General features: G+C 52.6%; 4 protein-coding genes across 9 annotated transcripts; 3 read left to right on the forward strand and 1 right to left on the reverse strand.

The window, feature by feature from the left end:
* On the forward strand, nucleotides 1-5,570 carry PIM2 (Pim-2 proto-oncogene, serine/threonine kinase). The gene is made up of 6 exons (XM_033849596.2): nucleotides 1-480; nucleotides 616-725; nucleotides 1,465-1,515; nucleotides 3,408-3,780; nucleotides 4,218-4,394; nucleotides 4,492-5,570. Exons 1-6 carry the CDS (start codon nucleotides 420-422, stop codon nucleotides 4,653-4,655), a joined length of 936 nt encoding a protein of 311 aa, XP_033705487.1. The 5' UTR covers nucleotides 1-419; the 3' UTR covers nucleotides 4,656-5,570.
* A 141-nt stretch (nucleotides 5,571-5,711) lies between these two features.
* SLC35A2 (solute carrier family 35 member A2) lies at nucleotides 5,712-14,976 on the forward strand. 6 transcript variants are annotated; one of them, XM_033849594.2, is made up of 6 exons: nucleotides 5,712-7,093; nucleotides 7,308-7,332; nucleotides 8,299-8,366; nucleotides 8,609-8,791; nucleotides 11,556-11,707; nucleotides 12,630-14,529. In XM_033849594.2, the coding sequence occupies exons 1-6, from the start codon at nucleotides 7,003-7,005 to the stop codon at nucleotides 13,383-13,385; spliced, it is 1,275 nt and encodes a 424-aa protein (XP_033705485.1). In that variant the 5' UTR covers nucleotides 5,712-7,002; the 3' UTR covers nucleotides 13,386-14,529. The 6 variants fall into 6 exon arrangements, with proteins under 6 accessions (XP_033705485.1, XP_033705486.1, XP_033705483.1 ...); XM_033849595.2 differs by lacking the exons at nucleotides 7,308-7,332; nucleotides 8,299-8,366 and adding an exon at nucleotides 14,697-14,976 and having other exon boundaries at nucleotides 13,220-13,366; XM_033849592.2 differs by lacking the exons at nucleotides 7,308-7,332; nucleotides 8,299-8,366 and adding an exon at nucleotides 14,697-14,864 and having other exon boundaries at nucleotides 12,630-13,366.
* A 59-nt stretch (nucleotides 14,977-15,035) lies between these two features.
* On the reverse strand, nucleotides 15,036-18,550 carry PQBP1 (polyglutamine binding protein 1). Its single transcript, XM_004321409.4, has 7 exons — nucleotides 18,401-18,550; nucleotides 17,918-18,002; nucleotides 16,452-16,563; nucleotides 16,143-16,255; nucleotides 15,677-15,961; nucleotides 15,421-15,484; nucleotides 15,036-15,250 (listed from the first exon to the last, which is right to left on the reverse strand). The coding sequence occupies exons 2-7, from the start codon at nucleotides 17,982-17,984 to the stop codon at nucleotides 15,094-15,096; spliced, it is 798 nt and encodes a 265-aa protein (XP_004321457.1). The 5' UTR covers nucleotides 17,985-18,002; nucleotides 18,401-18,550; the 3' UTR covers nucleotides 15,036-15,093.
* A 63-nt stretch (nucleotides 18,551-18,613) lies between these two features.
* On the forward strand, nucleotides 18,614-22,462 carry TIMM17B (translocase of inner mitochondrial membrane 17B). The gene is made up of 6 exons (XM_033849597.2): nucleotides 18,614-18,763; nucleotides 19,540-19,639; nucleotides 20,689-20,752; nucleotides 21,674-21,802; nucleotides 21,889-21,999; nucleotides 22,090-22,462. The coding sequence occupies exons 1-6, from the start codon at nucleotides 18,738-18,740 to the stop codon at nucleotides 22,176-22,178; spliced, it is 519 nt and encodes a 172-aa protein (XP_033705488.1). The 5' UTR covers nucleotides 18,614-18,737; the 3' UTR covers nucleotides 22,179-22,462.
* The last annotated feature ends 3,160 nt before the right edge of the window (nucleotides 22,463-25,622 follow it).

The following is a 25,622-nucleotide window of genomic DNA, read 5'->3' on the forward strand; positions in this document are numbered from 1 at the left end:
TTCCCAAAACCAGTTTCCTCTTCGCACGCGCCCCCTCATTTGCATGCAGACCCCGCCCCCGCGGAAGATCCGGGCATGTATTTGCATAAGGGAGTACTTGAAACGTTAGGGTGGCATGCAAATAAGGGCTGGCTCCGATTGGCTGGGGTACAGCAGGTGCTGCGTCCGGATTGATCAAAGCCAAGTGGGCGGGGCCGTCGCCCGGGGCGACTCTCTCGGGAAGCTAGTGCCCTGTCTCAGTAGCGTCGGGGCTGGCGCGCGCGGCGAATCTTAAGGTTGCGCTGTTTGCCGGCTCTTCTGGGCCACCAGTTTCCTTACCTTCCATCCTGGCGCCCCCCAGTCCTGGTTCCCCGGCCTCGCTGCCCCGGGCGTCCACGCCTTGCGGGCTCAGCGGGCTCAATCTGCGCAGCTCCTCCTCCATGTTGACTAAGCCTCTGCAGGGGCTCCCGGGGGCCCCCATGACCCCCACGCCGCCGCCAGGTGAGAGAGGCTCCCCTACCGCGCGACCAGGCCGGGCGGGCTGAAGTGGTTGAGGGCGGCGCGGGGGGAGGGGGAGAGGGTCGCGGCCGGCCTCAGCACGCCGCCACCCTGACTTCCTCGCCTCCGCCTGCGTAGGAGGCAAGGATCGGGAAGCGTTCGAGGCCGAGTACCGACTCGGCCCCCTCCTGGGTAAGGGGGGCTTTGGCACCGTCTTCGCAGGACATCGCGTCACAGACCGACTCCAGGTATCCACCACGAGGGTCTTGGGAGGGCCAGGTGTGTGTGGCAGCGGCGGGAGCCCCGGGGCTGGGATGCTAATTGAGCAGGGAGTGAGCCTACAGTGTGCGAGTGGTAGGGTCATGAGGGCCGGGATCCGGGTTGCTGAGGGTGTCTTGAGTGCGCGCCTGTGTGTGTGTGTGTGTGTGTGTGTGTGCGTGCGCGCGCGCGCCTGTGTGTGTGTGTGTGTGGCGGTCCAGGTGGGTATGTGTGGGAAGGGGGTGTTTCAGGGCAAGGATTCTGGAAGTCCAGGGAGTGAGACTGGAGAGTGGCGGGTCGTGAGGACTCTAGACCTTGCGATCCAGGAGAGGTGTATATATGTGGGAAGGTGGGGACCTAGAGTTGAGATTTTTGGGATTTTGGAGGCAGGTGTCCAGGGTGGAGCCGTGAGGACCAGGACCCCCCCTACAGGGTTGGGGTGTCCTGGGGCTGGATGGGAAGATCGAGGGCTTGGGGTGTTAGGAAATTCAGAACTCGTCACGTGGAGTGAGGGGTCCTGAAGCCTTGAGAAGGAAGAGCCCAGGGCCAAAGATGGTGGGAGAGGTGTACTTGGTTTTGGAGACTTGGAGGGCAGGGGAGAAGCACCAGCTCATTTGGGGTTGTGGTGTGGAGTGGTTGGTTGGGACCAGAAAGACTAGGGTGAGGGTCCAGACCGGGAGAGGTCTGAGGGTCATGTGCTGGCTCCCTCACCTCAGCCCGCTTCTTCAGGTGGCCATCAAAGTGATCCCCCGGAATCGCGTGCTGGGCTGGTCCCCCTGGGTGAGTATCTTTGCAGTCCTTTTTGACCTGGCGACGCCATCTCTGACGATGGATTTCGCCTTTCTATGGTTTGTATAACTCCTTGGGCCCTGTAACGGTGAGAATACTCCTACCAGCCCATGTTTACTCCCCTGTGGTGATATCCACACCTCCATACAGTTCTGACTCACCCCAGTTCCCCTAGAGCCCTGGATTCTCCCCTCCCACCCTCCTTTCTCAGCCTCTAAACATTGCCTCAGGGGCTGCCCGCAGGGCATGCTGGTGAGGAAAGAGGGGCAGAGGTCATTGGTTGCCATGGTGACGGTGGCTGCTTCTCTTCTGCCTTTAGAGCGCTAATGGACAACAGGGCGGGTCTGGGCAAGTTGTAGGGGCGGGAGCGCCCCCTGGCGGGCTCTGGGGAAACTGCGCCTGAGCAGGCTGTGGGACCCAGAGGGAGAAGGTGCCCCTGCGCAGTAGCGGAATTTTCATCACCGTGAGAAAACCTGTCTGCGGCTGTGCAAGTCAGTGCACTGGCCGGCAGAGGGCCCCAGCTCAGGCAGGAAGGCTGCTTCTGGCAGTCCGTGTGCCCGCGCAGGGCTTCGAGAGTGGGGCGGGTTTTGTGACCAGTAACATGTATGCCTTTTATTGAGTACCGACTGTATGCCTCAGACTTTGCTTCATCATAAAAGCTTACTGTGTTCCAATTTCCACTAAGTATTTTCATTCAACACGGTTCTAGATGCTTGGTGACAGTGACAAAATACCACATAATGACACTATTGAGTTCTTACTTTGTGCCAGTTCCTTTGCAGTTAATCACTTTTAGCTATTTAACAACTGTATATTAGCACCTAGAACGTGCCAGGTACAATTCTAGGCACTTGGCAAAATATTACATTTATTGAGAGCTCTTTTTGTGCTAGTCCTTTTCTACTAATTGCTTTCACCTATTTAACAACTATGTATTGAGCTCTGCCCTGTTACCAAGCATTGTTCTAGTGTTTGAGCTATGGCAATGAACAAAGCAGACAAACCATCACACAATAATAGTATTTATTGAGTGCTAACTGCGTCAGATTCTATGCTATAAAGTGCTTTTATCTATTTAAAACATTTTTAACATTTATCAAGCAACACTGTGTGTAAGGTACTATTCTAGTCTCTTTACAGATGTCAGTGGACAAAACAGATAAATTACTACATAATAGTGTTTATCACTTGCTTCTGCTGAAGGCCTTTTGTTAAGAACCACCTTCATTTATTCCTCAAACATTTCCTGAGGGAATTCCCTGGTGGTCCACTGGTTGAGATTTGGCATTTTCACTGCTGTGGCCCAGGTTCAGTCCCTGGTTGGGGAACTAGGATCCTGCAAGTGGCACAGCCAAAAACAAAAACAAAAATGAACTGAGCTCCTATTACATGCCAGATGTGCAAAGGCTTTGGCTTTTTTAAAATTAAATTTTATTGGAATATAGTTGATTCACAATATTGTGTTAGTTTCTGCTGTACAGCAAAGTGAATCAGTTATAAATATACATATATCCACTTTTACTTTTTTTAGATTCTTTCCCAATATAGGTCATTACAGAGTATTGAGTAGAGTTCCCTGTGCTACACAGTAGGTCCGTATTAGTTACCTATTTTACATATAGTAGTGCTAACATGTCAATCCCAATCTCCCAATTTATCCCTCCCCACCCCATAGCCTTAAGCTTGAATCACCTTCCCAATGGCTATGTGAGTTTAAGCCCTTAAGATGAGAGAACTGAGGCCCAGGGAAGGAAGCAGGTTGCTCAAGGCCACACAGTCAGGAGGCTGAGGAGCTATGATTTAAGTTCAGGCGAGAAGTCAGCCTCAAAGCTGCTAGCCTGATGTCTGTATTCTCTTTTCTCTCCCTGCTTCCCCCCCACCAGTCAGACTCAGTCACATGCCCACTGGAAGTGGCACTGCTATGGAAGGTGGGTGCAGGTGGTGGACACCCTGGTGTGATCCGCCTGCTTGACTGGTTCGAGACACCAGAGGGCTTCATGCTGGTCCTTGAGCGGCCTCTGCCTGCCCAGGATCTCTTTGACTACATCACAGAGCAGGGCCCGTTGGGTGAAGGCCGAAGCCGCTGTCTCTTTGCCCAGGTAGTGGCAGCTGTTCGGCACTGCCATGCCCGTGGAGTTGTCCATCGTGACATCAAGGATGAGAACATCCTGATGGACCTCCGCCGGGGCTGTGCCAAACTCATTGATTTTGGTTCTGGCGCCCTGCTTCATGATGAACCCTACACTGACTTTGATGGTAAGGCTTCCCTAAATCTCTGTGGGGGGAGTTTTCACCTTTTATCTTTTTGGCCTCTTGACATTTGACCTCCAGTGCTGGGGTATCCTGTAACCCTTGATCTATAGTACACCTTTATAAGGTTCTTGAGTTTTAATTTTAGGGGCTTTCAAGCCTTGCTCTCTAATAAGTCCATCTTCTGACAGTGCCCTGATCTTGTTCTGGGCTCTTATTCTGATGATGGGATCCTGCTATTATCCTGAGTCTTCTTTTTCTGGTAAGGAGGTCCTACTGTACCTTTTAAGTGCTTTTATTCCATTGAGCTTCTATTCTGGTGAGGGGACCCTGCTTATACAGTGAGTTCTCTTAATTCTAGTGAAGCAACCATACTTCCTGGGGAGGGTGGGATGGGAGAAGGGCATTATCAGAGAATGGTCTAACCTGTGGCTTATGTGCAGGGACAAGGGTGTACAGCCCCCCGGAGTGGATCTCTCGTCATCAGTACCACGCACTCCCAGCCACTGTCTGGTCACTGGGTATCCTCCTCTATGACATGGTATGTGGGGACATTCCCTTTGAGAGAGACCAGGAGATTCTGGAGGCTGAGCTCCACTTCCCTGCCCACGTCTCCCCAGGTGAGGCCCCACCCACCCTAGCCCACCAGACTTCATCCCTCCCAGGGATTGGTGCCCCCAACTCACTGCTAATCTCCTGTGTGCTTCTGATCTGCAGACTGTTGTGCCCTAATCCGCCGGTGCCTGGCCCCCAAACCCTCTGCCCGACCCACACTGGAGGAGATCCTGCTGGACCCCTGGATGCAGACACCAGCTGAGGATGCATCCCTCAACACTCCCAAAGGGAGTTCCACCCCTTTGGCCTGGTCCCTACTGCCCTAGTCCTGGCCAGGGCCCCCATTAGTTGGAATAGCCATCCCATGGCCACGCCACAGGGATAGATGGACATCTGTTGATCTGGTTTTACAGGTCATTAAAAATCCAGTGTTACTAGGGTCAGAGATTGGGGATCAGGTGTCAGAAGACATAAGCCAAGTTTACCTAGTCCCTATCCCAATCCTGCTAAGGAGCCTTCCTCCCAGAACGTATGCTCTGTTATTCTGGAGGGGGTCCTTCTTTGCTTCTTGTTTTGCTAAGGGTGTTTATTTGGTTGAAATTACATTCTGAGCCTGCAGGGCTCTTATTCTGATGAGCAGTAACCCCTACACTGGCACCTCCTGCTACCACCACACAAACTTAGTTTAAATGCTCTGACTTGGGCAAGGGTGCTTTCCTTCCAATACCCCAGCGGCTCTTATTTTAGCAAAGGGACACTTTCCCCTAGCCTAGGGTCCCATATTCAGTCAAGCTGCTTGCCTACCTCAGCCCAGGGTTGTTTATTCTGGGGGAGGTAAGCCCTATTGTTGTCCCAGGGCTTTTGTGTGTGTGTGTGAGGGGACCCTACTCTGTTATCCCAAGTGCTCTTATTCTGGTGAGGAGAAACCCCACTTTCATGATTTGGGAGGGGATGGGAGATGGACACTACTAGAGTCCACTAGGATGGGGTGGATGGTTTTTGGGGGGATGGGGTGAGGGAAATGTCTTGTTGTTTGTTCTCCTAGGGCCCCACCCTCCACCTTTTTTTGATTCTTGCTGCCTCCTTCTGAGCCAGGGTTGTCCAGTTGCTGAAATGTAAATACTTAATGTATTGGGGAAGGAGAGCTCCAACTGTATCTTCCTCTTCCTTCTCCCCCGCCTGGATTATTTAAAAAGCCATGTGTGGAAACCCACTATTTAATAAATGTAATAGAATCAGAAGCGACTGGCCATTTGTAGATGTGGTGAGGCATTCGTGGAGCATCTACTGAATGCTGAGCCAAGAGGGAGATGGATTGGACCTCTCTGCCCACGGGAAGCCTCAGTCTTGTGGTGCCATCCTGAAGATCTTTTATGGGTTCATTTAAGGTGAAAGAAAAACTTGATTTTCCCCTCAGCTCTTATGTAGCACCCCGTATGTGCAGAAGGGCTGCTTTGGAGATACCATAGACATTGAAGATGTCTGGGACACACTCCCAAATCAAAGATGGTCAGCTCAGAGGCAGAAAAAACTCCTTTCCCCCAACCCCAGGGGAGGAAATACCTTCCCCATGGGAGAAGAAAAGCCCTTTCTGGGGCTTGGTGAGGGCAGGGTGGGGGTTGAGCCCTGACGGGAATCTTCCTAGCCCTTCCTTGTTTTCTAATAACGTCCAAGGTGGAGTCACCTGTTTTGCCTCTACCTTTTTCACCTCTTCCTTGTCTTCTTACCTGTTCATCCCGCTCACTTCAACTTCCTCAACTCTTGACTTACCTGCCCTGCCCTATTTTATCATAGTTGCACTTGTCCGGACCTCAGTTGTACCTTCTCTTGCCCTGCTTTCAACAGCTAACCTAGGGAATTTCCTGGCGGTCCAGTGGTTAGGACTAGGTGCTAGTCCTAACTGCGGTGGCCCAGGTTCAATCCCTGGTCGAGGAACTAAGATCATGCAAGCCAGGCAGCGTGGCAAAAAACAACAAAAAACAACTAACCTGTAAACCTCTCACCTACTGGCTTACCTACCCACTTCTCACTTTTCCATTCTTAATGGTGACTCACTTGTCCTCTCTTCTCAGTCTGAACTCTCCTGTGCCATTTCACTAGTATATCCTTAACTGCCCTGCCTTTATCTGCTCGCTTACCTGCCTGACCCTCACCTGCCCTGTTCCCTCAAAGTCTCACTTCCCTCCCAGATGCCCGCTGTCTCTCCAGGGGGCGGGGGTTGGCCTCGCCGGCAGAAGGGAAAAGAACTTCAGTCCAACCCGGAAGGACCCAGGAGTTTTGATGCAGAAAGGGCGGTGCCATCAGACGGTGGCAATAAAGAGCCGAGACAGGAGACAGACACCGGAACCAAAGAGACGAGGAGACAGAATGGGCGGGCGATATGGAAAGCGGGGTCAAAGAAGATGAGGGCGGGTTTAGTAACGGGAGTGGGCTAAAGAGGCTCTGTAAAGACGGTGGGAGACTGAGCCGGCTGCGTGCCCTGCCTCCGGATCTCAACGGAATTTGGAAATCCTGAGACCTCTCTTAAACTAGCGTTCAGGAGCGAACGAGGAGAGCTACCGCTCTGGGAAGCTTCTCGCTCGCCCCATCCCCACCCCAGGGTCCCGGAAGCGGAAGTAACGGACACGGAAGTGGCTTACTGTTGCCGAGGGGACGGGCCAGGCAGATGCCAACATGGCAGCGGTGGGGTCCGGCGGTTCCCCCGCGGCGGCCGGGCCGGGGGTGGTCTCTGCAGGGATGTTGGAGCCTGGGACCACGACTGCGGGTGAGACAGGCTGTGGCTGAGCAGTCGGCGGCGGGCCGGGGGGTGGGATCGCGGGGGGGTCAGAAAGGTTCCTCACTGAGGCGAGAGGGAGCATCCCGTACGGACCAACCTATGTGTGGGGAGTGGGAGGGTGAGAGGAGGACGTGTGTTTTGGGGGCGCGGAAGAGACCATTCTGAGGGTGATGGGGAGGTCCCTTCTGCAAATGGGGAGTAGAGACCATTCTGAGTTGGAGGCGGGTGTTTCCTTTTGGGGAGGCTAAGACCACTAAGACCATTCTGAGTGTGTGTGGGGGTCCGTCCTTATACAAGGGAGAGACCATTCTGAGAGCGGGAGAGTTCTTCCTTACAGAAGGGAGGAGCTGTTCTGAGGGAGGTGGTTTCTTCCTTGTAAAGGGACAGGGGTATTGTGAGTTAGGGTGGGGCAGGTTCTTCCTTATATGACTTAGAATGTTTTGAGGATAGGGATGTCCATTATATGGGGAGAAGACCATTCTAGGGGTCCCTTCCTGATGGAGATAGTTCATTGTATGTTGCAGTGGGAGGGGCCTTCCTTATATGGCGGAGAAAGGACGTTCTGAGGGTGCCAGGCCATTCCTTATAACGGGGAGAGTTCATTGTGAGTGTGAGCAGGACAAGGGATAATTCCTTGGGTGGGGGTATGCGGTGGTGGGAGGATGATTGGTGTATAGGGAAATATTTCCTTATATCGTTAAGGGACCCAGACCATTCTTAGTGGAGTAACCATTTACTACATGGGATTCAATCCTTTGGACAGTGAGGGAATCATTTCTTATATTTGTTAGACCATTCTGGGGCAGGGAGGAATCAGTCATCATAGGCGGGAAGGGTTGGAGAGACCATTCTGAGTGTAAGGGAATGGAATAATTTAGATGAGAGAACGTTCCTTAAGGGATGGACATGCCTTATATACAGTGGTCTCATTCCTTGTATTAGGGTATCGTTTTTCACATGAGACAATCATTCACTAAATAGAACCATCATTTCATATAAATATTTGGTTGTTCATCCATAAAATGGGAACACTGATAGTTCATTCAGAGATCAGAGCCATGTAGGGGTCTGTTGAGGTGATCCATATAAATCCCTTATCCCAATGATAGGCACGCAGTAAGCACTCAATAAATGTCGAGGATGCAGTTGGTATTCTGCCCAGGGCAGGGTTGCTTCTCACTCAGGGGAGGGAGAGAGAGGGCTGAGGTGGGTGTCCAGGACCTGCCCCACCCATTTCCTGACACATCAGCAAGGATTCCAGGTATGGGCTGGACAGGGAGAGGCCCACTTCTCCCTTTCTGGCTCTTCCTGCCCTTTCCTTTCTGGCTCTCATCAAGCTGGCAGGGATGAGACTCACGTTGGGTCAGGATAGGCAGGCAGAAGGAGGAAGTAGCGGTGGCTAGGAGGATCCTGGTTGAGAAAGGAGAGGGGAGGGTGGTAGTGTGGTTATGCCACAGCAGCTTTTGACCCCTTCTTCCCCCTTACTCCTTCCATTCCCCACAGCTCACCGGCGCCTCAAATACATATCCCTAGCTGTGCTGGTGGTCCAGAATGCCTCCCTCATCCTCAGCATCCGCTATGCCCGCACATTGCCTGGGGACCGCTTCTTTGCCACCACTGCTGTGGTCATGGCTGAAGTGCTCAAAGGTCTCACTTGCCTGCTGCTGCTCTTCGCACAGAAGAGGGGTATGAGCCAGGGAGAGGGGCTGCAGGGAGGGGGGCTGCATTGGAGTCGGTGGGTGGCAGTGTGTGTGTGTGTGTGTGTGTGTGTGTGTACCCGCTCCCACGTGGAGGGTTTGGTTGGGGGATTATCTCTGTGTCTATGAAAATGCCTGGGGACTGTGTAAGTGTGGCTTGGCTGCCTTGTACCTCCAGCTATGAGTAGCTGCATCCACATGTTTATACCCCTAACTCCCCAGGAGCTGGCCAGTAAACACTGAAGGAATGAGACAGTCTGTGCCCATAAGGTAGCAGGTGACCCTTACATGATGATTTATTGATTTCTCTCTAACTTTTCATTATGGAGAATTTCAAACACAAAATCAGAGAAAATAATAAAATGGTAAAATATCCATGTCCCATCACCGAGATTCAACAATGATCAACTCGTGGCCACTCTGCCATTAAACAGCATCAGTGATTATCCACTCACTACCAATCTATGTGTCTGTTTACCTACTCCTGCACCTTGATATATATTTTTTTTTAATTTTTTTTTTTTTGCGGTACGCAGGCCTCTCACTGTTGTGGCCTCTCCCGTTGCGGAGCACAGCCTCCGGACGCGCAGGCTCAGCGGCCATTGCTCACGGGTCCAGCCGCTCCGCGGCATGTGGGATCTTCCCGGACCGGGGCACGAACCCGTGTCCCCTGCATCGGCAGGCGGACTCTCAACCACTACGCCACCGGGGAAGCCCCACCTTGTTATATTGAAGTATGTCCCACATGAAGTATTATTTTGAAGTAAATTCCCTCTTATTATCTTGAGTAAATATTTCGGTACATTTAAACTAATGACTTCAATCAGTCATGACTGCTAGAAATCATACATCAAAAAATTAACAATAATTTTTTAAGTTAATCAAATAATCAAATATCCAGTCAGTGTTCAAATTCGTAATGATTTCTCAAATGTCATAAAAGTTTTAAAAATTTTGTTTGAATCAGGTTTATATAAAGTCAGTGCTTTGTAATTGGTTGGTGTCTTCTAGGTCGGCTAGCCTCTAGTTTCCCCTCCAACTGTTTTTTTTTCTCTCTGCAGTTAATTTCTCAAAGACATAAGGTTGTTTGTCTTGTAGACTTCAGGTAGCCTGGATTTTGCTGAGTGCCTCCCACTGGTCTCATTTAACATGTTCTTCTGTCCTCTATATTTCCTATAAGTTGAATTTATTTACTAACTTAAACACCTCCCCAAAGGCCTTCTTTAAAATGTTGCCCAGTCATTTCTCTATAAAGGCCTCGCATGCAGCTCTGCCCTAGGTATTTACACTGAAGAAAGCATTCTCACCCACTCATTAGCTCCAGGGCCCTGGGAGGCAGCAGTTTAGGAACTCATCTGCTCTGTTCTAGATTGAGTCTGAGACGGTTTGAGTGAACACTGTGTGGCAGGCCATGTTCTGGCTGTGGAGGTGGACATGTTAGCGATGCAGACGTGCATCTTGCCCTCAGGGGGCTGATATTTTAGATGGGGAGAAACAAATAGCTACAGGTTAATCACAGCTTTCATCTCTTATCTACAATTTCAGCAACGCCCCCCCCGTTTTATTTTTTTAGTTTTCTCATTTGGTGTGAATGTGTCCACGGGTCACTGCAGAAATATGAATGTGCTTGATTATGGTGTGCAGCGCCATATACGTTGTGTGTGTTATGTGAAATGTATAGCATATATGCCGTGTTACCTTTCTAACACCTGGACATTCTTGAACACCCAAACCCCTGGGCCCAGGGAATTTGGGTAAAGGGTTAGAGGTTGATAGTTACTCCTGGGATTAATGCCATGAAGGGAAAGGGCAGGGTTTTGTGAATGAGCATCAGCAGGAGTTCCTGCAGTAACCTTGTGCAGTGGTTGTGGGGTTTTCCCTGAGGAGGGACTTCTTTTAAGAAGTCAGATGAGTCTTAAAAGATGAACTGCAAAAAAGTGGGGTGAGATTTGCAAAGGTCTTATTATATAGGAAATTATTCTCATTTATTGATTGGAGCAGGTCCCAACCAGACTTTCTGCTTTAGAGTCAAGCCTGCATTCTTCCATGTGACAGGGGCAAATGCTTGGTGTGTGTGGGGCTGACAGAAGGAGGCGGCCAAGTGGAAGATGGCCCCTGCCCTCAGGCAGCTCTCAGGCTAGGAAGGAACTAGGAAAAGTCTAAAAGTTGAGTCTAAGGAACTTCCCTGGCAGTCCAGTAGTTAAGGCTTCGCCTTCCAATGCAGGGGGCGTGGGTTCGTTCGATCCCTGGTCAGGGAGCTAAGATCACACATGGCTCGCGGCCAAAAAACCAAAATGTAAAACAGAAGCAATATTGTACAAATTCAATGAAGACTTTAAAAATGGTCCACATCAAAAAAATCTTTAAAAAAAATAAAAGCTGAGTCTAAAACTTTCCCTCTGCTTGGTAAACAGCTTTCCACCCACACTCCTAGAGCTTCTACTTCACAAGCTCCTAGTTAGTGCTGATTATTTCATTGCACAAACTGTACTGAGTGCTTGCCCTGGGACTTTGTGCCAGGGAGGTGGGCTCTAAGATGAGTGAAATATGGTCTGTGATTCTCAGACTGAGTATCCGAAAGGCTTGCTGGAGACATGTTTGTACTCTAGAGAAACCGAGAGTGCAGACCTCATTCTAGCCCTCAGGGAGTTGGAGTATGGTGGGGAGACACAGGACCAGGCCCAGTCCTGTCCTTTAGAGGATCCCCATCTTTAGAAGTCAGCGCTAAACAGGGCTCTCCTCCCTCCACCTAGGTAACGTGAAGCACCTGGTTCTTTTCCTCCACGAGGCTGTCCTGGTGCAGTATGTGGACACACTCAAGCTCGCAGTGCCCTCTCTCATCTACACCTTGCAGAATAACCTCCAGTATGTTGCCATCTCCAACCTGCCAGCTGCCACTTTCCAGGTGAGCCCCAAGCCCAGGAACTGGCTGGGGTGGGGGATATAGGATGTTGGGGAGGGAGGGCTGCAGAGAGCGGGGGCTGTGTTTCCTCCAGAATGTCCTTGGATCTTCCTCAACCTCGGTTTCCTCATCTGTGAGAACTGGGAATGGAAATGGTAATAGTAGCTACTCACTGAGATGACTAAAAGAAGTAATATCTGGGAAGAGCCTTTGGTTGGTGATGGATAAGCTTTAGGCTATTTACAAGCAACCTTTAAGATGGTTAAAGAGCCTGGATTCTGGGGCCAGGCTGCCTGGGTTCAAATCCCAGCTCTGCTACTTTCCAGCTGTGTGATATTGGGCAAGTCACGTAACCTCTCCATCTCATCTTTAAATTGGACATTACAATAACACACTTCATATGTGAGGATTAAACGAATTCATGTGAAGTGCTTAGACCCACACCTGGCACATAGTAAGCTCTATGTAAATGTTTACTGACGTCATTTCATGGCTGATTCATTTGTATCAACACATCCTTATCAAGACCTCCCTCATCAGGATGTTTACCATTCATTCATTACCTGCTGTGTGAGGTGCTTCACATACATCAGTCGTATTTACAGATGGTATGTCAGGGCTCAGACAGGGCAAGTGCTTTGTCCCTCGTCACACAGCTAGGACATGGGGTTGGGATGTGGACTTGGGTGTGGCCCAGGACGTCCTTGCACAGCCATCCTCCTGTGTGCTTTCTGGGAGGCGCCTCAGAGCTATTTAGCGGCATCTCAGTCAGTGGCCAGTGGCTGGATATTTTTGCTGTTTTTATGGTTATCTACCCCACCCTGTCGCTCCATTGTGCCTGGGGGCCCACAGTGGGTGCCGTCCCCCACATGTACATGTTGGGGGTCGGAAGCAGCCCTCAGTGTCTTCCACATGCCACTCGCAGGTCACGTACCAGCTGAAGATCCTGACCACGGCACTGTTCTCCGTGCTTATGCTGAACCGCAGCCTTTCCCGGCTGCAGTGGGCCTCCCTGCTGCTCCTCTTCACCGGAGTCGCCATTGTCCAGGCACAGCAAGCCGGCGGTGGGAGCCCGCGGCCTCTGGATCAGAACCCTGGGGCGGGCCTAGCAGCTGTCGTGGCGTCCTGTCTGTCCTCGGGATTTGCAGGTGTCTACTTTGAGAAGATCCTCAAAGGCAGCTCAGGCTCCGTGTGGCTGCGCAACCTGCAGCTGGGCCTCTTCGGCACAGCCCTGGGCCTGGTGGGGCTCTGGTGGGCCGAGGGCACCGCTGTAGCCCACCGCGGCTTCTTTTTCGGGTACACGCCTGCTGTCTGGGGCGTGGTGCTCAACCAGGCCTTCGGCGGGCTACTGGTGGCTGTTGTCGTCAAGTATGCCGACAATATCCTCAAGGGCTTTGCCACCTCCTTGTCCATTGTGCTGTCCACTGTTGCCTCCATCCGCCTCTTTGGCTTCCACGTGGACCCTTTGTTTGCCCTTGGTGCAGGGCTGGTCATCGGTGCCGTCTACCTCTACAGCCTGCCCCGAGGTGCAGCCAAAGCCATAGCTTCCGCGTCTGCCTCCACCTCTGGGCCCTGCACTCACCAGCAGCCTCCGGGGCAGCCACCGCCACCGCAGCTGTCTTCCCACCGTGGAGACGTCAGCACGGAGCCCTTTCTGCCAAAGTCAGTGCTGGTGAAGTGAGGGCTGGCGGTGGCGGTGGGGGGAGACAGGGAGGGACACTGGGTGGAGGGTGTTGGGCATCTGCAGGACCCAAGTTGCCACCGGGGCCTGGCTCCCATGGGGTTGGAAGGGTCTTTTCTTCCAGGTTCTCGAGAATTCTGGAAGCCTGTGGGACTAGGGCAGGGCATCACGTGAACCCTTCCTTGTAGCCAGGGGTTTTTAGAGCTGCCTCCTCTGTCTCAGTCTAACCTCTTTGGGGACCGGGTTGGGGGTGTTGTTATTCAAGGCTTTTTTTGTCTGCCCCCCTCAGCCAGAGGCGTCCTGTGTCTCATGCCTGGGAGAGTCCCTCCCAGCAATCCCTCCACCTTTGTAGGGACAAATTGGACAAAAATCCTACAACTCCTTAGTAATGACTGATGCCTATGTGTGGGGTTCCGATTCTGATAGCTTGAGGCCTTCTCTCCTCCCTGACAACCACACTGGATCATATTAGTAGCTCTTTTTGTGGCCTTGGGGCAGCTTCCCTAACACAGGGACTTGAAAATGGGCCTCTTGTGAGCACCCAGAGAGAGAGGAAGGGGGGCGACAGCTGAGATTTTTGCATCAGCCCATTCAAGGGGAGGGTGCAGTAGGGGCCATTTGTTTGCGATTTGGGGGTTTGTGGTGTAATCAGATGAATGATCCAGGGTGTGGGAAAAATGGAGAAGGGAGGTCCTTGAAGTGGCCTAATCTCATGGAATCTAAGACACTGTCAGTTGCTGGATGCAGGGTTATTTTCTAAGATACCCTGAGAGGAAAAATAAAGCTGCCAGCCACACTCATGATACCCCACTGGCTGTACGAGGCACCCTTCATGGGGAGGGGTGTCTTTAAATTGCTGAAATGTGGAACCTGCCCCCTGCACTCCCCAAAGCTTATTGACCCCTTAACTGTCTCCCAGGGTGTATATGGGTGTGTGTGTGTGTGTGTGTGTGTGTGTGTGTGTGTGTGCGCGCGCACGTGCGTGCGCGCATAATGCCTGGGCTGTCTTTGCTATATGTACATAGGGCCGTTGGATCTTTATTTTTGATTAATTTGTTCTGATTTTTTGGTTTGTTTTTTTAAGGAACTGTAATGAACAAATGTCAGGATACCCAATGCCAAATAAAGATATTGTATTTATTTAGTCCACGTGTAGCTTTCTGACCCAGGGTACCCGCTCTCTCCACATGGGCTCTGTTACTAACCCTGGGGACTACCAGCCTCCCTAGTCATCCTTGCTTGCTCAGGACGTCCACCTGCCAGCCCACCCCAGCTTTCTGTGTTTTTCTTTCCTCCCCGTTCCCACCACAGGTTGCTCACCAAGGTGAAGGGTTCCTAGCCGCTGGGATTGAAGACGCTGGCCTGGCCTCACTCTCCCTTCTTGCCCTGGTCCAGCCAGGACCAAACGCTCTGATCAGTACTGGTGGGGGGGGGGTAGACGCCGAACCCCCTGTCCCCACACCCCCTCTCCCACGCAGGGCTGACATGACTAAACTCTGGCCCAGACAGGACCCAACCACCCCCATGCCCCTGCTACCCCTACACTATTTCTTAGGTGAGTTTTTGTAAATAAAATGTGTTTTGCATCTTGCTGGCTTGGGTTGGGAAGTCTCAAAAGTGTGAGAGAAGGAAGCACTCAGGTCTCGTGGGCATGATCCACCGAAAAGCTTTTATTAAGAACCCCAGGGTGGGCCGGGCTGGGGAAGGTTCAGTCCTGCTGCTTGGTTCGGGAGGCCTCGGCATTGGCCCGGAGCACAGCCCCCGGGGATGGGTAAGGGCGCTGCTGGAAGAGGGGCCCGGCTGCTGTCGTGTCTGCACCCGTCTTGGCCTCATTCCGCTTGGGGAGTCCTGTTGACCACGTGCCCCTGGGGGTGACAAGGGGCGGGGGCGGGAATGTATAATATGTGTACTGTGGCAGGCACCTCCCACCCACCCACAACTGACAAAGGGGGAAAGGAGACAGGAAGAAAGGAACAGTCAGCGGTGCAGTGAGTCAAGGGGAAAAAGGAAGGGCTCTCGAGGGGTGGTCAGTTACCGGGGTGCATCTGAGTACGAACTGGGGTCCATGGGGTCTAATTCTTCATCCTTCCGGCTTGCCACTGCGGAAGTAGGTGGCAGAGTGGGGTCTTCAACGGGGGCACAAGGAGTCCCCGATCACCGAGCTCTCCCATCCCCAGAAGAAATGGAGCCTGAGGCTGCCAGGCCCCAGGCTCAGGCACTCGTGTGAAGCCAAGCGAGGGCTTCCTTACACTGTGCCCCCCTGGTGCCCCCGTTGCCTCACCCCAGCTTACCCTTCTTGCTCTTGGGGTAGGGAGCCAGCTCCTCCCGGCGATGGTGGCGCCGTTCTTTGCCCTCTTCCCGGTCCACCTTGTCATACCCGCGGTCCCGGTCCCGATCCCTGTCCCGCTCTCTCTCTCTGTCCACCTTGTCATAACCACGCTCCCGGTCTCTGTCAGACTTCTCATGGCTCCGTTCTGACTTCTCATGGCCGCGTTCCGACTTCTCGTGACCTCGGTCCGATTTCTCGTGGCCCCGGTCCGATTTCTCATGGCTCCGATCCAACTTCTCCTCAGCATCTGGGGACACGAAAGCCTTGTGACCTTCCGCCTCCCACCTCAGGACCCAGCAGCCTCTGCCTTCAACAGCCTCCTTTGCCTGGGGCTGGGTCTGCCTGGTCTTACCCGCCCTGGTCTTTTACCTGACCCCTCCTGGAGAACTGCAAGAACACTCGAGGCACCCTTGTATCTGCCAACTCACCTGCATTACTGCTCCTGAGCTTCTTGGCAGATTTGGAAACAACGGAGTTGGGATCATGTGGGGACAGCCAGGACACAAGGTCTGTGTCCACATTCCAGTAGTAAGGGAGCCCGCTGCAGGGCAGTGGAGGGAGGGAGGGAGAGAAGGAATGTCAGCACAGATATCCTCTCCTTGTAGCCTCAACTCTCGTCTCCCCGATCTCTGCCTGTACCTGCCCCATGCCAGGACCCTACAGGGAGGGACCCCCAGATGTCTTCCTTTGTGGCCCCCATTTGCCCCCAGCCCACCCCGCTGCATCCCCAGACTCACCAGGAAGGGTCAAACACCTTGTACCAGCTTGGTGGCAGGCCCTCCAACCGGGTAGCCTCATAGTCCACAGGATCATCATCATAGTCCTCGGCAATGATCTCTTCCTCCGGTTCTGGCAGGACAAGGAGGAAAGGAGGACAGCAGTAAGGACCAGAGGGATCCCCATCCTGCAGTCAGGGCCTGGGGAGACACACTCACATTCACATGGACCACGTGTGTGTGCCAGGTCTCAAGTGCCCTAAAAAATATTGCTCACATTCCAAATCCAAGTATCTGAATATTAGGATTTACCAAAAAATTTACCCAAATCTGTTCTGTTTCTGGGTTCAGATATGACATAATGTTACCTGAACTTATCTGGCTTGGCGAATATGAGGTTTCTGACTCCGGTATATTGACTAGCAAGTTTGGATAGCAAGGGATTTATCCAAACGCTTCTCTGAATCTATTCAGTTCCTGAGGCCTACAACTGTTGTCAGTTACTATCAACAGAATGAAAAAGGTGTATGAGTACCTGGACCTCCATAGGTCTATCATAGATTTCACCTATAGCTAACAATGAAATGTATATGTCAGCAACAGCAGAGTGCCTGTCACACAACAGGCCCAAAATAGATGTCAGCTATAATCATCGGTATTGTTAGTAAGATATATACAATCAGCACAGGGCCTGGTACCAACAGCCTTAAAGTAAATGTCATATCAATGATCATTATCAGTATTATTAACCAAAGATCTATGCTTGGCACACAACAGGCTTGTAATAGATGTCACTTATCAATAAAGTGAAAATAAGATGAGTTTTCCAGTACCTGGAACACCCTAGCCCAAACTAGATGCCAGCTTTTGCTATTACTTACAATAAGGTAGAAATACTAGCAACAGCAGCACAGTAGGCTGAAATGATAGATCCTATCATTATTTTATATACTGTTCACCATAATGTGTATGACACTTCAAGTAGACCCAAAATACATGTCAGCTATTGATACGGTGAACAATAAGGTATATATCACCAGCACAGTGCCTGGCTCCACAGTAGGTCTAAAATAATGTTATCTATTAGTATGGTAAAGAGCAAAGTATTAGCATCCTGCCACTGTGCTTGGCCCACAGGAGGCTGCGGTAGATGTCAGCTTCTGTCAACTGTTACTATCCTTACTATTAGATAATTTGTAACCACTTCCAGGGATTGATGGATGGATTAAACTTGGGATATAGAAGACCCAAAAATACACGTCAACTGTCAGTATTATTAAGGATGAAATGTCTATTCCCCGTCCCCACCCGCCTCCTCATACGGTAGGAATGGGTGTCAGGAATACGCATTGTTAACAATGAAATGCCTGCCACCCCACTGCTTGGTGCGAAGTAGGTCCATGCTAGGTATCAAGTGGCAGTATCAACAACAAAGTGCCTGTCAAGCCTGCCACATTGGTAGGCCTATCTGCTCTTAGCTCTCTCACCGGGCTCCAGATGTTTGAGAATGCCTCTCTTGGCCAAGCGGGTCTGCAGCGCAACGGGCAGCGGCATAGCGGATAGCAGACAGACCTAGGGAAGAACAGACAGACCAAAAAACAGCTCAGATGAGGACTGAATCTGATCTTGTAACCAAGCGCCTCCCCTCAGCAAGTACTCATCTGGACCCCCACCTACACTAGGAGCTGGGCGACAGACCCTACGCTAAAAGGTGGAAGGGATAAATGGCAATATCACCAAAACTCTCACCAACCCTCCTCTCCCGGGCCGGGTGCTCCAGGACCGGGTTCCTCTCCCAGGCCCAGGCTCCGCCCACTGCCACAGGGGCCAAACGCGGCTGCCCCTCGCCCCAGAAATGGGCTCACCCAACTTCCCCCGAAGACTACCGGGTGGAAGGAACCAAGGCGCTGGGATGGGGGAGCAGAGTGCAACACCTCCAGCTCCAAAAAATGCGCCCACCCCGACATTACCAATACAGTCACGCGGGTAGTGGAAAGCTGACAGACTGGCCGTCTCTCTCTCGTCGCTTCTATGAGTGCCAGGACTACACGACTCTCTTCTCCCAAACCCCAGAACGAGGTCCTCTCCCTCCGAGCCTGGAGGAAACTGGGCTAAGCTCAGGCTGCGGCGAAAGGATGACACAAACTTGGCTGGCCAATGAGAGTGCCCCTTGGTCTGACTTCTTCTGGTGAAACGACCCAATCATTGCCCTGGAATAGGTGGAAAGCTCGAACGCCTGTGTGCATTTACGGTGGGGGCGTGGCCCGCCCGCGGTTTAGTCAGACTGCGCGGCCGGACGCCGGCGCCATGGAGGAGTACGCTCGGGAGCCTTGGTACGGCGAGGGGCGCAGGCCTCGGGACTGTTGCTGGGGCGCCACGGCCAGCGGTGGGAGGCGGGCGGGGGAGGCATCGGCCACACAGCGCCACGTCCCAGACTCCGGAGACTCTTAGACGTTTGTTGTCTCCTTCTGCTCCCCTCCCCTTCCTCCTACTCGGGCTCCGTTAAGAGGGGCCACAACTGTGTGCCTAAAGGAGAAGGTGCGGTGCAAGGACGAACCACTCCACGTTTCCCTTGCCTTCGTACCTCCCAGTCTCTCTTTGTTAACGAAAAGACACGCTGGTCGAATCCATTCCAGCCGAGGGGGTGGTGCGGTATTGAGCGGTGCTGGATCATCCCCCCGGTCTGCGATTGGTTTTTCCCAGTTGTACGGGTTTAAAAAAAAAAAGAGGGCGTGGCTTGGTTGGACGTGCTCATTGTGGGAAAGGGGGGTGCGAGCCCGTTCTGCTTTAGTAACAGTGCTAGCTTAACACTTCTGTAGCGCTTATTTAAACTTGCCAACTCTTTGCTTGTTATCAATTCATTTAATCATTGATAGTAGTAAAGCGGTTGATTTCTTGGTTGGCTGCGAAGGGGAGGGGCGGACAGGGCAAAGACTAATATTTTCCCTCCTTCGCACTATTTCTTGCTTAAATGAGGGGGAGAATAATCTATTATCTGAAATTCTGCTTCCCATTTGGGTGACTTAGTCTCTCCCAGTTGGAAAGAGTCATTGTGACATGGCAAGAGGGAGGGCTCACATTAACCCCATCCTCCCCTTCCCGCTTGCAGCCCATGGCGAATTGTGGATGATTGCGGTGGCGCCTTCACTATGGGTGTTATCGGCGGTGGAGTCTTCCAGGCCATTAAGGGCTTCCGCAATGCCCCTGTCGTGAGTCCTGGCCTTCCCTGGGTGGCGCGGGGGTCCTGCCCTGCCCACATGGGATACTGTTCTGAAAACTGCTTGGAGCTGCCAGTCACATGCACTTATTCATTCTGGTGCCTGCTCACCTACTATATGCCAGGCCTGGCTCCAGGATCTGGAAGTTTGGAGGAACTGCAAACATGACCTCTGCCCCTCACCCCCCACCCAACTGGAGCTCCTCTGTGGAAATGCTGTGATGTCAAAAGGGTCATCACCAAAACCTAAATGTGTGTGTGCAAAGCCAGTCAGATTTTACCTAGAGGCAGATTCTGGGTTGGAAGCCTGGATAGAGGGAAGTGACAGGAGTTTAATTGGCAGGAGGAGGACAGCCTTAAAGCTGAGAAAATGCTTTTAATTTAACGTAATCTATTCCCTCTCTCTCTCACTCTCTATCTCTGACAACCCCCCTCCCCTTCCTGGGAGACCTCATCAAATGTCATGACTTTAAATGCCATGCATTTGTCAAGGTCTCTGTAATTTCTCTGTCTAGCCCTGTCCCTCCCCTCATCTCCTGGAGCTCTCTTTCCTGGATCTTTGTCCAGGTTTCTCCCTCTTATCCTCAAGGTCTCAGCATAAATGCCCCCCTCCTTAAAGAGGTCTTTCCTGACCCTTCAGCCACTGTCATAGCTCTTTTTCCTATTTCCTCTAGCGTTCTTATTGCTGTCTGAAGCTGTCTTATCTGTACCCTTATTTAGGATCTGTCTCCCCCACTATAATGTGAGCTCTGAGAGCGTAGGGGCCAGGTCTACCTTGTTTACTGCTGTATCCCTGCACACAGCATGGTGCCTGGCACATAGGTGCTAAGTAATGAATGAATGAATGATTTCTCATCCCAGCTCTTAGAGCACCTATATTGGGGTGCTCCCCAGCCCCCTAGTTCTTGGCCCCTTCCCCACATCTCTACCCCTGATACCCCTCCAGGTTTCCTGCCCCCATCCCTCTCTTAAAAGCTAGAAACCTTGTCTGCCAGTGGCCTCAACCGGGCTCTGATTCCCTTCCTCCTCACTTTCCTCCAGGGAATTCGGCACCGAATGAGAGGCAGTGTCAACGCTGTGAGGATCCGAGCCCCTCAGATTGGAGGTGAGAGGTTTGGGGAGACAGATGTGATAACAGAGTTGAGCTGGTTGCTCCTTTGAGTCTAGACTGCAAGTTGGGGGTCCAGATTCTAGTCCCACCTCTGCCTGGGACTTCCTGGGGGAGTGACGTTTCCCAGCAATTTCATATGGGTGAGTTCTGGAGTTTAAATCCAGGCCCTGGCTCTTCCCTGCTGTGTGATCTTGGGCTAGTGGCTTAACCTCTCTGAACCTCATCTGCAACATGGGGATGACAAAACAATAAGTTCTGTAATTTATGTAACTTAGGTAGTACTTACTAAGTGCTGGTTGCTCTGTTAAGCGCTTTGATAGTATTAACTAATATAAATTTTCAGAAGTCAAGTAACATGCAGTGTGTAGATCAGGTCCTGGCACACAGTAAGACTTGAGTAAACATTTTAACTATTGTATTGTTAACTGGCTTTGCTAACCCCTTTCCTTCTCCCTGAAACCAAGGTCAGAATTCCAGTTCTGTGTGGTAGTTACAAAGATCAAAGTTGCTCTGTTAAAAGCCATATAGAAGGGAGTTCCCTGGTGGCCTGGTGGTTAGGATTCCGGGCTTTCATTGCCATCACCCAGGTTCAATCCCTGGTCAGAGAACTGAGAGGAATGAGTGCATGGCGGGGCCAAGAAAAAAGCCATATAGAAGCAGATAAATCTGCCCGTAAAATACTTGTCAGCCCCCTGTGAAGGTGAAAGGAGTGCCGATGGCAATTACAGACAGATTGAAGGAGCTACCACAGAGACAGATGGGGGCTCTCCCCTAGGAGTTTGCCATCTGCCTTTGCCTCTGGGTTTTTCCCCCCGTTCTTTGCCAGAGCATTCAAGCCTTGGGAGTCCCTGGACCCTGAGCCGTATATTCTGGGGATTCCCCACAAACACTAATTAGGCTGTGGTCCCTCAACAGGTAGCTTCGCAGTGTGGGGGGGCCTGTTCTCCACCATCGACTGCGGTCTGGTGCGGCTGCGGGGCAAGGAAGATCCCTGGAACTCCATCACCAGTGGAGCATTGACTGGGGCTGTGCTGGCTGCCCGCAGTGAGTGCCCCATCCCCAGGCCCCAGCCCCTTCCACCCTGTTCTGCCTGCTCTCACCTGTCTCCCTGTGCCTCCTCATTCCTCCAGGTGGCCCATTGGCCATGGTGGGCTCAGCAATGATGGGAGGCATTCTGTTGGCCCTCATCGAGGGTGTTGGCATCCTCCTCACTCGCTACACTGCCCAGCAGTTCCGCAATGGTGAGTTCCTGGTGAAGCTGGCCAGGGAGAGGTGGGAAATGCTCTGCCTTGCCTCCTCCACTCATCTTTATCCAATTCTCCCTGCTCCAGCACCCCCATTCCTGGAGGACCCCAGCCAGCTGCCCCCTAAGGAGGGTACCCCAGCCCCAGGCTACCCCAGCTATCAGCAATACCACTGAGGAAGTGACCGCCTGTCATCGCCACCGTGGGAGCTCCTCCTTGGTTCCCTCCGCGATGATCTACCTCGAAGGGAGGGCTGGCTCCCGGTTGGCCCTGGGACCCTCCAGAGAGGGCCTCTACTCTGTTCCCTTATCCCAGGTTGGGGGTGGGGCACCCCAGCTGCCCTGATGGGTGGGTCCCTTCTCTCTCAGGCACCCCAGCCCCCACTCATATGTAACAAGCTCTCACCCCAGTCCCTTTGCATGGCACCCTGATCAGTATTTAAAGCCAGTTTTGAAATGCCTATGTATGTACTCCTTGAGCCACCCATTGGAGCTGCTCACTAGGACAAGGGGTAGAGCCCTCTTCAGGGACTTGGGAGCCCTAGGATTTGGAGTCCCACAGAGAGTGGGCTCTAGTAAAGGTTTGTGGGATGAATGTGTAGGAGGGGGAATGAATCCAGATGTGAATAGTACATGAATAAGGGGGCCAAGTGTTGAATCACAAGCAGACAGAAGAGGAACAGGCTTGGGAAAGAAATGAGTGAACACAGGATTGCTGGGGTAGAGGGGTGGTTCAGCATGCGGCACCTCTGACCCCTCTCCCCCATGTCCCCATTGCAAAGACTGGGAAATCTGACCTCACAGTGAACTCTGTCTTTCTGAATACCAGTCACCCCGTTTGTGAAGTTAATTCCCCTTCCATGTGGCCTCACCAGGGACCTGGGATGGAAGTAGGGGTCGGGGAGACCCAGCTTCCTTGAAGACGGTACCCTTAATCTTCTCTTCTGCACTACAGAGAGATTTCTGCTCTGCGATGCTCAGGGTTGTCAGTATTTAAGGGTACTGGATGAGGTTTCGTTTTGGGGGTGGAGTGGGGGTTATGGGAGAGAGATTTTCTCGGATGGACATCGGCTCCAAACACTGTCTCTTGCATGCAAACACCTACATGTGTGGGGCAGACGCCTCCACGGGGGTGCAGGTGGCCTCATGGGAGACACACCAACTGTCCCTTTTATGCAAGCCATTGCAAAGAGGTGGAAATGCCCTCTCATACAAACTCGCTCCCTGGGGGTGCAAATGCGGAGTTCTCAGGCCTCCGAAGGCCCCAACGAGGTCCTAGTGGTCCTCGGAGGTAGTAGAACTGCAACGCTGCTTGATGGACTCAGTGCCAGGCGCACGTAGCAGGCCCCGTGCACACAGCTCTCTCAGTGCCCCAGCAGGGCCCTGGCCTCGAACTTGCCGACTCCATGGCCACGCCAGCAGCAGCAACACACTTGCCTGTGTAGGACCGGGATGCCAGTCAGACCCTGGGTATCCCAGGCTGCAACCCTTGTATTTCCAGGCCACTTCCTTTGGTCCCGCCCATTCGGTACACCTAGGCCGCGCCCTTCCTCACCTCCAGGCCCCAACCCCGCTGCGTTTCCAGGCCCCACCCTGCTCCTATCAAACATAGGCCCGCTAGCTCTCCTGAGCCTTTTCCTTCCTTGAGCCCTCAGGTTCTGCCCACCTCAGGCTGCTGTGCTGTTCACAGACCCTTTGTCTCCAGGCCCCGCCCCCAGGTCACCCCCTCCCTATCTTTCAGCCCTGCCCTCTAAGCCTCCTGCAGGCCCAGGTTTCCCGCCCTCAGAAGCCTCTAGACCCTACCTCTTCCCGTCTTCAGACCCCGCCCTCTCCTGCTCCTTAAGGTCCCGCCGCTTCGGGAACCTCAAATGCTCGGGCGCCCCGCCCTCCCACTTTTGGGACCCCGCTCAAGGTCTCCGGGTCTGGAAGGCTGCTGGAGCCGTGGGGCCGTGGAACGGTTCATGGTGAAGTTCAGGGCCTTGTGCTCTGGCTCCTGGGGCTGCTGGCTGGGCCGGGCGGGACCAGTACTGGGTTTAGTAGCGGAGGACTGGGCTTCGGCTGAGAGTTGTAGAGCGGCATCGAGTGGTGGTGGGGCTTCGTGGGAGCCTAGCTGCCGCGGCGTCACCCGGCTCCTAGGTGGGGCTGGGGCGTCCGGTGTCGTGCAGGTCTCCGGAGTTGCGGGGGGAGTTGGGTCCAGGGCGAGTCCTCAGGCCCCGCCCCCTGACCTGACCGCGGGCCTGCTGCTCTTCCCAGAAGAAGGGAATGTGGGGTCAGACCCCGGATGGTTTCCACCGGGGGTGGGGGGGATTGCAGAGACCCAGAAAAGGCAGGAGACGGAGAAGGCAAGAGTGAAACAGATGGCGAGAGAAATAGGAATTGAGGGACATACACAGGGACATAGAGACACTAATGGACACATAGAAAGAGAGGCAGAGAGACATACAAGAAATAAAGGAAAAGAGACAGAGATGAGGAGAAAGGACAGAGACAGGAAGAGGAGCAAGAAGGAGCTGTTTGAGGGTCAGAAATGCAGGTGGGAAGACCCTCAGCGTCAAAGTGGAGGCCAAGGCGGGAGAGAAGGCGAGGTGGCGGTGTAGAGTTCTGAGCTGGTTTGAGGGGCTGAACCGACAAGGGTTGTCAGGCCAGGCCTCCTCAGGCTGCCTGCCCACTTACCCTCCAGCTCACTGGCCTCAGAGAGGCAGAGAGATGCCCAAACTGCATTCTCTCTCTTTCTCTCTCATAAGGATTTCAGTGGCTCTCCCTCAGGTTCTTCCTTCCGGTCTCCCTCCTCGCCTGAGCCCCTACTCTGCCTCTATGTCTTGATCTGTCTCTCAGCTCTTCTTCCTCATCTCTCTGCTTTGATTTCTCTGGCTGGTGACTCTCACCCTCCCTGAGTCCTGGAGTTTGCCATCCACCTGTCTGCACGCGGTGGGGAAGGGAAGATATTTGGTGGATGAGGAGGGTTAGAGAGGTGGACAGAATCAGAGAAGAGCAAGAGGTTCCAGCCCTGACAGTGGAGTGGGGAAATCCCTTTGTCCACTTCCTCAGGCAGAGACCCTGAGAGGCTGGGGAGAGAGACGAGGGGAAATCAAAGACAGAGAGAAAAGATAGGGAAAGAGACAGATAGCCAGTTTACAGAGACATCAAAGGAGAAATGGAGATGCAGAGAAACAGATACCAAGAGAAAAAGCAGTACACATTAAAAAAAAGACAGGGAAAAGAGGGAATGAAAGTGAGGAGATAGAGACATATTGGGAGAGACAGAGATAGCAAAGAAAAAAGAGAGAAGCTGAGGGGCAGAGAAAGAAAAAGAGAAGTGGGAGAGAAAGTAAGACAGAAGAGTTGGGTGCATACCTTACTCTGAGTTGCTGGTCTGAGTGTTCTCATTTCCCCTGTTCTCTTAGTGGCAGTTGGATAACAGGACCTGGCTGGGCAGGACAGCCCTCATAGCTCCACCCCTACCATCCCAGGTCCTCCAGGGGGGTGGGAGGGCTGCCTTCCCCAGGGATACACCTTTAGAGATCTACGCTCTGATGTTGGGACCTGGCAACCATCTCAAGGAGCCCATTTAGGGCCAACCTCTGGAACTGACCGATCGGGGCCATCTCCAGGGGATCTGCA

This window comes from Tursiops truncatus, chromosome X, assembly GCF_011762595.2.
Source record: "Tursiops truncatus isolate mTurTru1 chromosome X, mTurTru1.mat.Y, whole genome shotgun sequence".
NCBI classification, from domain to species: domain Eukaryota; kingdom Metazoa; phylum Chordata; class Mammalia; order Artiodactyla; family Delphinidae; genus Tursiops; species Tursiops truncatus.